The sequence below is a fragment of the Natator depressus genome, chromosome 21 (genome assembly GCF_965152275.1).
Source record: "Natator depressus isolate rNatDep1 chromosome 21, rNatDep2.hap1, whole genome shotgun sequence".
In the NCBI taxonomy this organism is placed as follows: Eukaryota; Metazoa; Chordata; order Testudines; family Cheloniidae; genus Natator; species Natator depressus.
The window spans coordinates 7211110-7226983 of NC_134254.1; the positions used below are offsets into that span (position 1 = coordinate 7211110).

The window sequence follows — 15874 nt, forward strand, 5'->3', positions numbered from 1 at the left end:
AGCTGCATGTTCACATCAGGCTGATACCAATGCATACTGACCAGCCCCTGGTATGAGGGGGACACCATGGTGCATTGGAAGGTCAGTTGTATCTAGTGCTAGATGAAGTCGATATTTACTATGCTAGGGTGGTGCCAGTAGGCACACAGTGGATTATCTCTCAGCCGCCTCTACTGCGATGGGTGGGAAAGAAGAACAGAAGCCCCAGAGTTTCAGAAAGGCCCATAGCGTCTGCCCCTTGTCCCTCTGATCCCAAGTGAATTTCAGCTGTAAGTTTTGGTGGGATGGAGTATTTCTGTGTCATGACTGGGTTAGAGCTGAACTGAGACGAAAAGGCCCACGGTGATTTAGGATGGGCGTGCTGGGACAACATGCAGTAGGGCAGGAGAGGCAGCGCCTGTCCGTATTCATGATTTTCTTTTAAATAAATGGTGGTGTGTGAACGTAATGCTTGTGGAAAGTGCTGGGTGGGCAGCTCTGGGGAATTTTTAATGGACGGCTCTAGGGCAAGCTGCCCTGCTACCAGGTTCCAATCCTGACCTAGAAGGGCAATAGGACCTAGGCAGTGGCTCAGTCACCCTTCGCGGCTGAGAGAGCTTGACTCTATATCCCTCTCTGCTGAGAATGCCAGTGTGGGGACTTCTGTGATATGAACAATCATCCATTAGAAAATGCCCCCAGTCATTCTACATAGGTTCTACAAACTGTCGTCAGGTGGTAACAACTTGGAGTCATTACCAACCTGGGCTGGATTCAAACCAGTGACCTAGCAGGGCAAGACTTTGTGTACTAAAGCCAGTCCTGCAGGACTCTTCATAAGTACACCCCGCAGCTCAATAAGGCAGCTAGTACTGGTCTAGACATGGGAGGCTCCTCCTCTGCTGTAGTTCAAACCCACTGCAGTTGTGTAGGTGTTTCTATGATCTGTCTCCCTAAGGCATTTATAAATGCCCATCGCTGCAGCAGCTTGGCATTTAGGGATACAGGACAGACAAATGGGAGCAGGTCACCTCACCTGTAAGTTGCAGGAGGGCTGGCTCTTGCTCGACAAGCCAAAGTTATCTTCTCTTCTATTGAGCCTTCAGGAAAGAGGGTGTTGACTGGTTGATCTTCAAAGATTGGCCCATAGTTCCTTATGGTACCGTGTGCTGGGCACCGCCCTGCAAGGGAGCAGCATGAGAGAAATCCTGCTGAGCTCAGCTTCTCCAGGAGGGGTTTTGGAGCAAGCTTTTGTCAAACCGTTTTTAAAAGGGAGACAAGTCCAGCTAGAGAGGAGGCCTGTACCAAAACCCCACAACCAAACTCCTCTGGACTTTGGAGAGTTCAGCTCCGGCTTAGAACTTTGCATCTCAGGCTCCTCTCTAGTCCAGATGTTGGACTTTTCTTACAACGTTAATTTCTGGATTCACAGTCTCTCCCCGATAGCAGGGGAACCATGCAAAATAAAAGCCATCGTAACCTGAAAACCCCAGCCACTAGACAGCACAGCCCAAACAAATCTAGCCCCGGAGTTGGGATGGTTGTATTTTGACATGTGTGTGCATCTCGCACAGTCTCTTTTCTCTCTCTCTCTCTCTCTCTCTCTCTCTCTCTCTCTCTCTGCCAGCGCGATTTGGGAGTGGGCAGCATGACTTAGGAAACAACAAATGGTTAACATGTTAGATTAGCATGCAAAGAGCAGTAATGACAGGTGAATGCAGCGTGGAGCAGTGGACTGGCCACAGGACTAGGAGCTGGGAACCCCTGAGTTTTATTCTTGGCCCCGACACTGACAATGTCAGCTTTGTGATGTCAACTTACATCTTTATATTGTTGTACGAACATTACCTCATTAATTCCTCCAATTCACCCCCTGCCTGAGAAGTAGGTAGGCAGGAGTTAGATCAGGGGACCAGGGTTCTGTTCTCAGCTCTGCTTCTGACTCATTTTCGGGCACTGGGTAAATCATCTGTGTCACCACCTCTTTCTAGAACTTGAAACCTGCCGTTCCCATCTGCCATGCAAAGTGACCCTGCAGTCACTAAACAGGCAGTAATTGTTAGGTCTGTTTTGCCTACCAGCAGGGGGGGGTGTTAAGTTTGCTTGGCTGTGTTCAGATCCAATGGGCTGGATTCTGGTCTCGCTTACAGCAGCATAAATCAGGAGTAGATTTTACCAGTGAAGCTACCCTGGCGTAAAAAACTACGTGAGATCAAAATTGAGCCATTTGCTCAGTGGAAATAAATTGTGGATATTTTTTTACTTCTGATCTGGATCAAACACTGGACATTTTTGAGTAAGAAACAGTAAATCTCAGAGGGACGCTCCTTGAGCAAAGGTAGGGGCCAGATTTTTAAAGGTAAAGATTTTTATAGATGCAGACAGAGGCCTATTGAAATCAATGCAAGTTAGGCATGAAGGCACTTCTGAAAACCCCACTATGCACTTCTGTATCTTTAGGCACCCAAACACCTGTAAAAATCTGTCCCAGGGTGCTTCATGAGATTTGCAGGTTTAGTGATAGGTTACTGGTGTAGCAGTGGTGTTTGCCTTCCTGTGGAATGGTTCTTGGGGCAGCACCTGATGCTTCCTGCTTTGTTCCCTTTTCCAGCTACCCTTCACATAAAGGAATGCCACCTGACTTGATTGCTGCTGGTTTCCCCCTCTTAAATTCCATCACCTCTTTGTTTCATGATGGGGAGGGGCCCTCTCTATTAGATTTATTGTAGATCTCATGGATACTTCTGTATTCAGAGACTGAGTGTGACTACTAGATAGGGAGTTGCACTGGGAATCAGTTGACCTGTTTTCTGTGCCCAGCTCTGGACAAGTCAGGTCACTACTCTGTACCTCAGTTTCCCCTTCTGCAAAATGGAGGTGATGTCTCTTTCCCTCCTTGGCTAAAAAGCGCAAAGTATTATGTTGTAAGTGAGACGGAGGAATTCGACCTTGTTATCAAGACAAATGGAAACACTGACAGAGCCACCCGCCGGGGCATGCGTAATAAAACCGGTAATATAAATACATATTTCAGATTGATTTTTATTCTTAACAGCACAAGCAACTAGTGAGATAACCATCAATTTTGTGTCCTCCCCCCGTCCCCCCAGCAATTGTCACCCACCCACCAGCTGAAGTGGACAGTGAGCTCCTCAGGGTGAGGCCTGTCTGCCCCATAATTGATAAGCCAGGGAGAGCTCAGCCACCCCTGCCATCTGAATGGGATCGGCGGAAGCTCTTGACGGCTTTGTGTTTGATTTAATATCTACCCTATGCTATCTCGCCAGCCGTCACTCTGTCTCCTTCCCTGTGGGATGCCGTGGGACCCCTGTTTCAATGAAGAGCCTCTGATAAGTTTGATGTTTTATGCAAGAGTGAATTCCAGCTGGGAAAGGCCCAGCAGGATTTGTCTGAGCTTGGACGCCCTTTACCTTTGGTTCATAGGGTTCTTGTTTGATGTCTAAGCTGCCATGGCATACAGGGACGGGGGCAATAGGGGAGAGGGACTCGCTAATTGGCTAAGTCCTCTCTGAACAGCTGGCTGCTTACTGCTGTGTCTGTGGACTGGTGCCTGAGCGTTAACCAATTACCTGAGTCCCCCCACTGAGCCTCAGTATAGTGCTTGGACGTGCTGCTGCAAGTGAGCTGGACTCACACCGGGCCCTTTATGATGTATGGGTACCAGTGGCCAAACACACAAGGACAGGTTGTGACACCCCCCCCCCCCCCCCATGTTACTCACATTGGTAGGAGCCGCACTGGCATCACAAACTGGCCTATAGATGGTGAAATCAGGGCAGTGGTATTGTGGGGCTTCATAGCCCCTTCCCCAAATCTATGTAGATGTCCCCCACTTTGCTGCTGGAATAGTCCCTTCCCAAAAGTGAAAGTCTCTCCTCCTGACCATGTCAGTAGCAGACACACTGAGCTGCTCTCAGCAAGAAATCGCTCTGTGCTGATCTTACCACTGCTGGGCAGTGGATAAAATAATCCGGGTTTAATGCAGAATTAATAAGACTGTTGTGTGTTAATCCATTCCAATAGTAAAAAGCAAACGTACTGAGGCTTAACAACTAAGCAACCACATTTCCATTTAAGTCATTAGAACTTAATAAGTAATGAATGGCAAATTATTTCTATTTATTTATCACCCGAAAGCCATGGTATTAATACTCAAATGCATTGCTCCGTGTGTGCACACTACACAAGCCGAGCCTGGCTAATCTTTTCTTCTAATTCTACCAAAACACTCTTGCTGTCCTCTACTGCCCTTCTCTGCAGTGGTTATGGACTGCAGAGGTCAAGCATTGATTTTCTGTATGTGAACAGTGCAAGAAGTTCAGGCAAATTTGTGTCCATGATTCCCAGGTGTCTGGGTGAAATGGCCAGATCTCACTTGTTCACCAACACAAGCCTATCAAGGTTAAAAAATAAGGCATTGAAATTCCAGATGGATTAGGGCGAAGGCCTGGGAGCCCAGGAGAAAATTCTACGCCTGCCTGAGCCACGTTGACTCCGTTGTAGGACCCTGGGCACATCACTCCACCTTAGACCTGTCGTCTGTAAATCTTCGTCCTTTGGGACAATGTCTTCTTGTTGCAACAGCAGGAGGTTGCATTGCTGGGTCATGATGTCCAGCTGCAAATTTTCAAGCCCTGAGGACATTTTGAAACACAGTCATGTCCTGCAAGCTTAGTTTGCAGGAAGCAGGATGATCCAGTCAAAACTGGGAATGTCCCATGAAAAATGGAACAGCTGCTATCTTACTTGACCTCTCAGCTTGCTGCCCTAGGCCATCCAGCTGGTGAAATGGGGCAAGAAAAGCTGTGTCTCAAATGCTGCATCTGAGCAGAGTGGAACTCACTTGAGGAAATAAATCAGACGTCAGAATAAATAGAAAAAGATGGAAACTGGAGCACCCAGAGAGATTCCAGACACTGGTTTAGGACTTGTAATATTTCACTCTCTGAGCCACAGCACACTACAGGCATAGCGACCTCTATCAATATTAAAAAAAGCTACATCGTGTATTATGAAAATAGACAAAACTATAGTCTCAACTCCTTTGCCACTGCAGTGAGCAGGGGAGGGGACTGCACCAGCCCCACCCCGTGTTGCCAAGCCAGCTGATTTCTGCCAGTTTGATTTTTCTTGTTGGTGCTCAGAATATGCTGAATGCCAGATCTGGAAAGACCAGCTGTCTGGGAGGTTGGATTCTTTGGCCCTGCGCACCGCACGGGGGGAACAGGAGGAGAGCGTCAATGCTGCAGTCGTGCTATCCAGTTCAAAGTTGCGTCAGCATCAATTCCATTATAAAGCACAGAGAGTTTGTATTTGTTGCTTTATGGCATTGCCCCCAGCCTGAAGGCTGGCACGTGAGGGGAAATGAATGGGTTTTATAGGAAACGTGAACAGGCAGACAAAAAACCAAACCCAAACCCAAAGCAGTTATTTTTAAAGAGAAGCTTTCTCGTGGGGACAAATAGACACAGCTGTGGTTAGTAGCAGACTTCAAGCGTTTTCTAGGGCTTCTTCTCAGTGAAGAGCCTCAGAGATATTTTCAGACTCTCCTTTAATCATATTTTGCACTCTGGTAACACTGTTCATCAGAGAATTTTCTCTGCACGTTACAAGCTTTTAATCTTCTCAGCACTCCTGGGAGGTCGTCACCATCGTTTGACCAATATACAGAGCGGGGAAGAGACTTGCCCCTGGTCCCAAGGGAGTCAGCGGCAGAGCTGGGAATGGACCCCCAGAGTCCTGAATCTCCTGCTTGGCCCACTTGAGATGTTTCACCGCGAGGTGCTAGTCCCTTCACAAACTTGGTTATTGAAATCGGTTGCATCATAAGTTAAAGGTCACTAGAAAATAGCCTCATAGAGTTTTTTAGTGACTCATTCTTTATGGACTCAGCCTGAATGGAGAGCAAGTCTCATAAATGCAGCTGGTTAACAGTGAGGCGCAGCCCTGTCTTGCTGTGTCCACCATAGTTGGGTCATACCTATTTCCAGACAGGTTGATTGCCTCCTGATCTAGGCCAGGCCATGCCCCTCCCCTCCCTAGGGACCCAGAGAACATTAAAAGGTAATTAGATATTTATAAAGGACAGCAGAGCAGCCTCTCCCTGGGAGGATGAATTAGCTCAAAGACATTATCTAATTTTCAGCTGTCTGAAGGAAAGGACTCCCTGCTGAGAGGATGTCCCTTTAAAACACAGCCTGAAATGACTTGAGATCCAGTCGTGGTCCATTATGAACAGCAAATGGGGGTCTACATGACAGAGGGATGGTGGAAAATGCGTCCCTGGAAAAGCAGCGAGAGGAGGTGGCTGTGTCAACAGTGTGATCTGCTGATGGGGTGAAATTCACCCCTGTGCAGGGGGCCAAAACACATCCTAGGCACCACTTGCTGAAGTGGGACATAAGTGGTGCAGAGGGGTGAATTTCATTGATAGTGAACTCAGACAGAGGGCAGCCTATTTGCAGTGTGCCACACATTCCCTCCCTCCCTCGCTCTGACTGGTGCAATCGGACCTTAGACACTAAAGTCGTGCTCCTGAGCTGTATGAACTCCACATGAGAAACATGTACAAGCCATGTTAAAGCCATATGTAGAACACACAGGATTCATGCTAGGCGAGCCATGTAATAGGTGAATCATGTGCCCCAAATAATTCCACCTTCGGCATTTTGGATGAAGATCCAAACAACCTAGCTGGTTCCCCAGCTGCTGCATATCTGGTAGTTAGTCAGTGCCACCGCCCGGCGTGCATTCCCAGGCTGAGATGCTCCCTCTTACCCGTAAAGGTGATGATGGCTAATGAGATGAAAACCAGCTCTGTGGGAGCTCCCATCGTGTGCCTCGGGGTGGGGGTTATCTTTATCGAGGAATAGGGACAGGGACCCTGCAAGAGAAAGAAAAGAGGATTTATTCGCAGCAGTTGGGCAGTCCAGTTCCAGCTGTTCCAGAGCCTAACTTCCAGCTGGGAAATCCCCACTGGCTGTCTCTCTGACGTGGAGCGCTCCCTCTAAGGGGCATCCCACTGCGTGATGAAGTACACCCAAAGAACCATTTCCCACTCTTTCATGACCCTGGAGTTGGCAGGGGTTGGAAAATCATTCCCCTCCAGACACACACGTTCTACAAAAACAAAACATTTTTTAAATTATCCAGGTTTTCCTCAAAAGACTGAAAAGCAAAAATGTTCAGGTTTGGGGGTTTTGGACAAAAAAAATATTTATTTGGTGAAAATTTGTTTTGTGAGAATCCACGTTTTCACTGAATAAATAGTTTTGACAAAAAAACTTGTGACCACCTCTACCTCCAGGCACTGCTGCTACCCTGAACATTTTCCGTTCAGATCCCCTCTCGATTTTGTGTTTCTCTTCTTAATCTCATGGTCAGGCTGTCCCTTGCCTCTGCCTCCTGGTCCACAGCTCATGATAAGCCAAAGGAGACCAAATTAAACAAAGAAAAGCCTCAGCATTCCCTTTCCCCAATCACATTCTCATCCCACTGTCCCATGGGGTCTTATAACTTACAGAGCCCCATGTGCCTGGGTGAGTGTGTGTGAATCAGCCCAAGAGTTGCCTCCAGTGTCCCTTTGGGCGGGGTGGGATGGCCCTGCTCAGTTATCATAGCGACAGGTGTACTGAGATGGAGAGGATCAGCTGTCGTGCTCAGAGGTGATATTTTGGGGAGTCCTCTCGGAGGTTTCGCTGCAACCTACTTGGTCTTTTTGTATTTCTCTTCACTGACGCCTCTGCGGAGTTAAAACAAGAGGCAAGGGTGCACTGGGACATTTGCTGATGCAGTGATGTTGGTTAGTGGGTGCAGCAGTCTTGCTAGTCCCCTAAGAGGGTTCCCTCTTTTCCAGCTTCTCCGTGGGATCAAAAAAGCCTGCAGCAGCTTATGAACCTCCTGCTGCAACATTCCCCTGACCCCTGCTGCCACGCCCACTGCACACACCTGGCAATCTCAGTCTTGCTGCTGGTGCATCATTCTGAACTCGATTTGCCATCTGACTAGCTTTAACTAGCCCAGCCGTTTCCCTTTAACAAGAATATTGAAACGGAGCTAAGTTTTTTTCTCTTAACGAAAGTGACTTTTAAAAAATGACAGTCAGGGGCTTGCTTCTTAGCCATGTATTGGGTGCCCCTCTTAAAGTGAACCCCAAATAAACCAGTACTGAGACCACTTGACAATGGCTAGGCAGGTGGAATACTGCGATTGCTGCTTAGCCACTGTTCGTCGCTCTGTCACTTTTCCCATGTGCTCCTCACACCACCTGTTTGCTGTACCCACTGACGAGCTCTCGTCTTAAACTTAGACTGTAAGTTCTTTTGGGCAAGCGTCTATGTTATATGCTTGTCCAGTGCCCAGGACAGTGGGGGCTTAGAGGCATTTCCGCTGCACGAATAAATCGTAAATAATTGAAACACACGTGCCTGAATACAGAGCTGGTTCCACGTGTATTTCTGCTCACTGACACCAGATTCAGCATGCTTGATTTGCAAGGTGGAAAGATGATCTATCTCATGCCACACACGTGAGATTTGAAAAGCCTCTTGGATTTTTTCTGCCTCTTACATGCTCACCAGGAACAAAAGTCTACACTGTTGGGGCTTAGGAGAGAGAAGACTGGATCCAGATCTAAACCTTCCCCGGGTTCTGGGGAGCGTGGATACAGGGGTTTGGATCAGACCTTTGCTTTTCATGATGTGTGAAGCAGATGAGAACCCTGCTGTCCCATAGCTGTCGTGACTTTTCAGGGCTCATGTTGTTGTTATATTTGTATTAAGGTGATGCCTACAGTCCCCAACCAAGACCGGAGCACCATGGTATGCTAGGAGCTGTACATACCCATAGTAAGAGACCATCTCTTCCCGAAAGAGCTTAGAGTCGAAATAGACAAGACAGACAAAGCGTGGGAAGGAAGTGTCATTATCCCCATTTTACAGGTGGGCAACTGAAACACAGAGAGATTCAGAGCCTGATTCTAATTTACATTAAAGCTGCTTTAGGCCACTTTTATGGTGTAATTTGGACCCACTTTAAATGAGAATCAGGCCCCGAGTGTTGTGCTGAGACCCCCTTGCTGACCAGTCTTGTTTCACTGTTTCCTTGTACTGTCCAACTGACCTGTCTGCATCAATCTGTGCTCTCTTGTTGTAGGCTCCTTAGGGCAGGGAACATCTTTTTTGTTCTGTGTCTGTACAGTGCCTAGCCCAGTAGGGTCCAGGTCCATGACTGGGACTCTTAGGTGCTATGGTAACGCATGCCAAGTGACTCTCCCACGTCCTGTAGACCAGTGTTACTCAACCGGTGAGTCTCAAAAGGCAATTGGGGGTGGGAGGGGGTCATGAGACGTTGATGATTTTATTATGACGCACAGCAAAGAAGATCTCACTCCCTGCACAGGCCACGTAGTCTCTGTCAGCCTCTCGCAACACGCACGCGCACACACACAGTTATCTAGGCTTCGCATTGATACACATTTTACTCTTACTGTTAGAGTATATGGAAGGAGGTCACGAAAAATATTGACTTCGAATAAGAGGTCTCCAACCTGAAAAGGCTGAGAGAGACTGGTCTAGGGCTCTCCTGAGTCCTTGTCCAGTGTTGTATCCACAGGGACATCCTCCCTCTTGGGGTAAAAAGATGCATTTGGTCACCAGATAAGGCTTGGTGATACATGGAGAGCAGATCTGTGGATCTGTCACTTCTCTCATTTTAATTGCACTTTACGTTTTTCTGCTTTATAAAATATAGAAGCTGCATTTGAATGAAAGGAAATTTCATTCTGCCTTTCCTGAGTGTGTAGCTTACACGAACACTAGTCCCAAGTGTACGTGACTGGGCAGGAGCTCTCATCATAGAAGGAGCGGGGTTGAGTTTCAATAACCCTCTGCATATTTACGTGTGCCAGCTCCCCACTTTCTTCTCCATCTCCCAGCAAGGCTGCTATCTCGTCACAAGTGAGCTGGCTTTAATTATTTATCAAACAGCGCCTAACTGTATTTTGAACCCCAATCCTGCTTGTTTGAATTTACGCCGAGTCTCAGCAGCTAGAGCCTACCCCCAGCTTCACAATGCCCTGATTGCTGCTATTCAAATCATCTTCTCTTTTTAACTCCCTTTATGAGTGGATGCCCTCCATCTCTCTCTCTCACAGCTCTTTCCTTTACAAAGTTTTTCATGCAAGATTGCCTGGCTAAATTCCAAACTGGGTTATTCCATTCTGCCAAATTAGCAGTTCCCCTCTGTGGATTCAACTGAATCCAGTCTTCATTAATTTGTTATTGGTGCAGAATACCTGCTGCATTTCATCTCAGAAGTGGTTGCATCACACTGGTGGATGAGAAGCCCTCTGCACCAGACCCCTGTTTATCTGACTAGTAGAGAGAGTGTAGAATTTATTCAGATTTCTAGTGTGACTGCTGCAGGGTAACGGATGTTATCCAGTTTCAAATGATGAGTGTTTTGGATAAGAGGAGTTTGGATAAATCATATTCTATTGATTATACAGCCTGTAAAGTATTTACAGTTCCTTCAGGAGGAAAGGCACCATACAAATGTGCTTTGCTGTTGTGTATTTACTCTGCAAACTAGCACCGGGAAGGCCAGTTGAGGACACTTAACTGCCTGCAAGACAGGACTTCACAGTTCTGCTGCAGCAAGTGTGGGCAGTGCCCTTGTGTGTTTCAAACCATAGGGTTCATTCCTTATGGCCCAGCAGAGACGCTTCATTGGCGATGCTTGAAAGTTCCCCAGGAACGCGAGTACCACTGAAGCTAGCTGTGGAAATGGAAAGACCCATCTTTGTTTGTTTCATCAGATGACGAGAGAGGGGATTAGTCACATCTAACCTCAGAGCCTTTTCTCTCCCCCTTTATTGCTACATCCAGGGGACAATCAGAATGGACCTGCATCCAGAACAAAGTAAAGTGACCCAGTGACATGAAGCAAGACCTACGTAATCAGCTAACAGAGTCATGCCATTGGAAGTCCAGTTTATGAAATAATGGGCTGGGGTGGGATTTATGGGCTCACTGTATCATTTCTCTCATTTCGGTGACATTTTCATTGCTTCAGGATTCCAGAGGGATGTTAATGCTGATCTGCTGGCATCTGCCTGATGTTATGGTGAGCTGACGCATCTGGTATCCCCCAAAATTCATCTCAGTATCTGGTTTATGTGTAAATCCGTGCTCGGACTGCAGGGTGCAGGAGGAAGAGGAGAGGAGGTTAGCAGGGAGAAAACCTGTTTAAAATGGTTCTCGTTGGCACTGAGCCATCCCAAGGAGTCTTATCTGGAAAAGGGACGTACATGTCTCAAAACAAGATTCAAGTCATGTGTACATGGGAAGTGGGCACTTCTCACATGTTGGGCCTCATCCGGGCCTGTGTTAGCCCCCTTGAAAATGTCTGGCAAAAATGGGAACATGATCAATAGGAAGAGCTCGAGGTGGTGCCGAGGTATAGTCAACACTTAGCGAGGCTGCATAATGGACAGAGAGATTGCTGCATTGTTTGCATTATCTACAATTAGAGATGGGAATAGAACTTCCCCAGGCTATTCTGGAGTCCATGTTCCCATTCATCTCGGTGTAGAGCCTGACTCAAGAAGATCAGAGCTGGACCTGCATTTGAACTTCCCCAAAGTTCAGGGCTTTGAATTCACCTTAGAAAGGTGGGTCTGAGCCCTGAATACTACATTTGGAGCTGAACTTGCCCAGAGTTTTGGATCTCTGACGATCCAGCCCAGACCTGTCTCTGCCTCTAATTAGAAGAGGGGCCTCTGGGACCTGGTCTGGGACTTGTTTCCCCATTTGTATCTGATGTTTTGACAACCACTCCAGAGCCTTCTGTTGCACTAAAAGGGGATCTGTCAGGCCCACTGATGGATGCCCTCATTAATGGAGGAAGGGTGTGCATGTCTGAAAACACATACATGTAGCCACTGAAGCATTAAGCTTTTCCTAGGAAGCCCCTGGGAGCTGGGAAAGATCCATTATCATGGAAATGACGTTATGGTGCTACAGTGAGACACTTAGAATTCCCCTGAGCCTCTCTGCCTTCCAAGCCCCCCTAAGTACGAGAGCTTTCTCTGGGAGCTGATCCTGTGGATGAAGTCACTCTAAAAGGCACCGAGGTTCCTTGTGGTGAACGAGTGCATGCGGATGCATATATGTGAACACATTTCACCTGGAATCACGGCTTCAGTGGGGAAAATGACTGGTGACTCGATAAAGGCTGGAGGGTTGGAGATTAGGATGATGTGACACTGCCTTCACAGATGGATTTCACTCCCATTTGGTTGGTTACCTGTGACCAGCTACTTCAGTTCCAAGAACCTGTGAACACTTTCTATTCGGGATCTAAACAATCTATGCTAAAGTCTGTCCCGCCTTGTATTTAGCTGTGACACTCTGGTTACCTTCTCCAGCTCTGAGGAAGAGCTGTGTGAAGTTGAAAGCTTGTCCCTTCCACCAAGAGAAGTTGGCCCATTGAAAGATATTACCTCGCCCACCTTGTCTCTCAGATCTGCCAGTATCATATGTGGAATGAACCATCTGTTAAGTCTTTAAACCGCATTACTGGAGACCCTCATCCACTGTGCCATCACTAACCATTGACTTTAGTTGATATCAGTGGCCATTATGAAGACCTGGAGTATATTACGCAGTACGCCAGGCACTTTCAGCATGGATTCACTGGCGGCAATTGGCCAGCATAGCAGGGGTGGTCTGCATGGGTCATTCAGTAGCAAGGCTGGGACAGTCTGCATGGTGCATTTAGCAGCACGGCAGTTATATTCTATGTGGATGCACCTGGAACTCACAGCGGGAGTCAGGCAGATTAAAAAAATAAATAAAAAAAATCCAGACTGCCTGTTCATTCCTTCCCTACCCCAGCAAAAGACCTATATTAAAATCCCTGTTCGTTCTGTCAAAAAGTAACAGCCACCCTTTCCCCTGAAAACCAGTGCATTTGCACCAAACTAGGTCCATTGAGAAGTAAAGTCCACAGCCTCTCCCTTCCAGCCTCCCATCTTGCCTTGCATTTTGTGAGGCAGCCCATCCCCACCTTTTACTCCCTGCTCCTTGAGAGTTTTTAACGTGTACCCTTCTAGAGTTGCTCTGATTTACTCTGACGTGTGTGGGACCTCGTGGCCCCCTAGGGCTGCCAGCCTAGGCAGTGCTGTACCTCCTCAGCAGTGCTCACTGCCTCAATCTGTCAGCTCCCACCCCTTCGGCGAGGAGCTGGGCTCTAACAGGAGGAGACTATGATGCCATCACAGCCACAGTGCAATCTATTAAATGAGTGTAGCTTAATCCCTCTTGGTTAAGTGACAATATGAGCATTTGGGCATAAACGTAACCATTCCTACAGCAGCAATATCCCATAATAAAAGGGCATTCCTGACTCTGTTGCCATGGCTGGGACAGGGAGCCAGGCGTTCATACAGTGCTGAAAGGGAGGATGGTGAAGTTGGGAAGGTCCCAAATGTGATCTTTTTTTGGCTTTGGTTTGCAAAGTCCATGCAATATTTGTTGTGGTTTTTTTCTCCTCAGAACAAAATGCCTCAGTGTTTTGGATTTTAATTAATTTTATTATAATGTATTTGTTTGCTCATTCTTCCTAAGAACCAGTGCTTTTACAGCAGCCCATGTTCAGGAACAGGGATGGGACTGGATCTAAATACCAAACTTAAACTTTCCTGAACTTCATGGGATTCAGCATCCAAAACTGGATCCAAGTTTTGCAGTTGGTCCCTGCTTCCATAAGGAGACCAGTATAAATTCTACACTCCTGACCAGAATATCCTCTAATGGTCAGGTGTCCAAAATCCAAACCAGGATCCAGGTTTGGCAGCTGGCCTCACTGTCTGTAATGGGTCAAACCAAAAATCCAGATTACAGGGGTTCAAAATCCATCTCTGTTTTGCAGCTCAGTTCCATCTGGATTCATGAGCAACCCTACAAAAACAAGACAGTGCATGATGCCCCTGCACTTGTGAGCAACCCTACAGGAAAACGAACAAGCCGACAAAAACCAACATGTGCACAGCCCCAACGCTCCTGGGCAACTCTACAAAAGCAAACTGGCTCTTTGCACAACCGAGGAAACAGCGCTGGTAAGGTCATTGATTGGGGTGTGCGATGGGGTGTCCACCCCACACAGGACTGAGTGGGGTTAAGGTGGCTGGGATGACCAATCAACTCCACAGGCTGCACCTGGAACAGGAGCCAGGGAGCAGGAGATAGATTAGGATCAGGCTCATAAAGCCAGGCAGCAGGCTACAGACGGGGCTGTTGAGAAAGGACAGTTACTACAGTCATCCACTGTCTTGGGTACCCTCCACCTGAGCCTGCTGGCCTCCCATGAGAGTATCGGGTATCCCTCACCCTCCTCGCCCTTCATTTTTGTTTTTTTGCCACTTTACACCCATTTAATTTCTTTAAAATATACACTGATAAATTCCCAGGAAATTTTAAACAAAAACCCCCCCGAAAACAAAGGCCCTCTCCGTGGCACAGCCATGACCCTCAGCACAGTCTCTGCAGATCATCCTGACCCATGGGGGCAAATCTGAGCTACCAGGGCTCAGGCAGAACAGCAAGGTGGCTTGTTATCCCCGCCGCAAGAGCTTTGCAAGGGGGGTCCATTCTTCCACCCTAGAATCTGCCAGCCGCAGCTGTGCCCTGAAGTGACCCAGAGGAGCTGGAAGCTGTGGGTGGGGTGGGCAACTGTATGTGGATTGCACTAAAGATTTTCCTGCACAGGCTCTCTCCTCACTGTGTGGTAATTGTACAAGCCCAGTTGAAAACGATGCTGGGTACAGTGTTTTTAAAGGAAGGAGCATAGCCCCAGGAGGCTCTTTCTCTGCGGGATTACGAGGCGAGCAGATGGTGCTTACAGCCCGTAGCTCATTCTCTACTGGTTGTCCCTCTGGGGCTGCAGCACCTGCCCCCGGGGAGGTCTGGTGCTGCAGGTTTATAGGGTGTGCTTTCTGGATTCATTTTATTGGCTGTGGGCTGTGGCTCAGCGGAAGCGCTAAGAAGGCTAAACCAATGTGTTGGGTCTTACCGTACGCTCCCAAAGCTGCCCGGTTCTCACGGACTCTGAAGTCCCTGATTTCAAGTCAAATCTACTACAGCGGGTTAAATATTTTGGGGGCAGGGGAATGCTCCTCAGTTTCTATCTACTGCCATCACTCTGCACTTGTGAAGAGGGCTCACTTAGTGCAGGGAGTGAATGCACTGGCCTATTACCTTTGGAGACCTGGGTTGAGATCTAGTCTCAAATCAATACCGAAATAAGCCAGGTGTTTTCATTCTGCTTATCTTACATTTACTGCATCACAAAACCACTGCACATTTGGGCCTGATTAGCTCCAGTGGGGGTGGGCAGATCTGGAATAGCGTTAAGAGGCGGAGGGTGGGAAGGCTGAGATGCATTGGCAGAGTGGTATTGGGAACTATAAGGGCTTCAGTTGTCCAGACAAAGTATGAGGGGCAGAACTGCAGTCACTGAATCAAGATCTCTTTCAAGCACCATGGGCCCAGATTGGTTGTTGAACATCCCAGATAGTGCTGTCTAGTAGCCAAGGTCCAAAGCAACAAGTGGGATGAGGTCAGAACTGAGTGGCATTGGCAGAGCTGTACAGGTGGTTTGTATAACATTTTGTCCACACTACACCTGCAGTCTAGAGTTATTTTGTGACCACTAACATAGGAATCACAACAGCTGTTGAGCATCTGCTCTGTCCCATCTGGGGCCTCTAGGCTGACTGCACATTCAGGGCAAGGGATACTTCACATAGGGCAGTAGCTAACTTCTCCTTCTGTTCAAAGACCTCCAGAGGTTGAATCACATCCAGTGTGGTGAT

General features: G+C 47.6%; 1 protein-coding gene across 1 annotated transcript in view; it reads right to left on the bottom strand.

Annotated features, from left to right (window-relative positions):
• Positions 1–15874, bottom strand: part of CNTN2 (contactin 2) — a 51074-nt gene that overhangs the window by 23976 nt on the left and 11224 nt on the right. Inside the window, exons 2-3 of the mRNA XM_074936301.1 lie at positions 6778–6883; positions 1016–1160 (exon numbers count right to left, since the gene is read on the bottom strand). Coding sequence (XP_074792402.1) covers positions 1016–1160; positions 6778–6832 — 200 coding nt within the window. The 5' untranslated portion in view covers positions 6833–6883. The remainder of the gene's footprint in view (positions 1–1015; positions 1161–6777; positions 6884–15874) is intronic.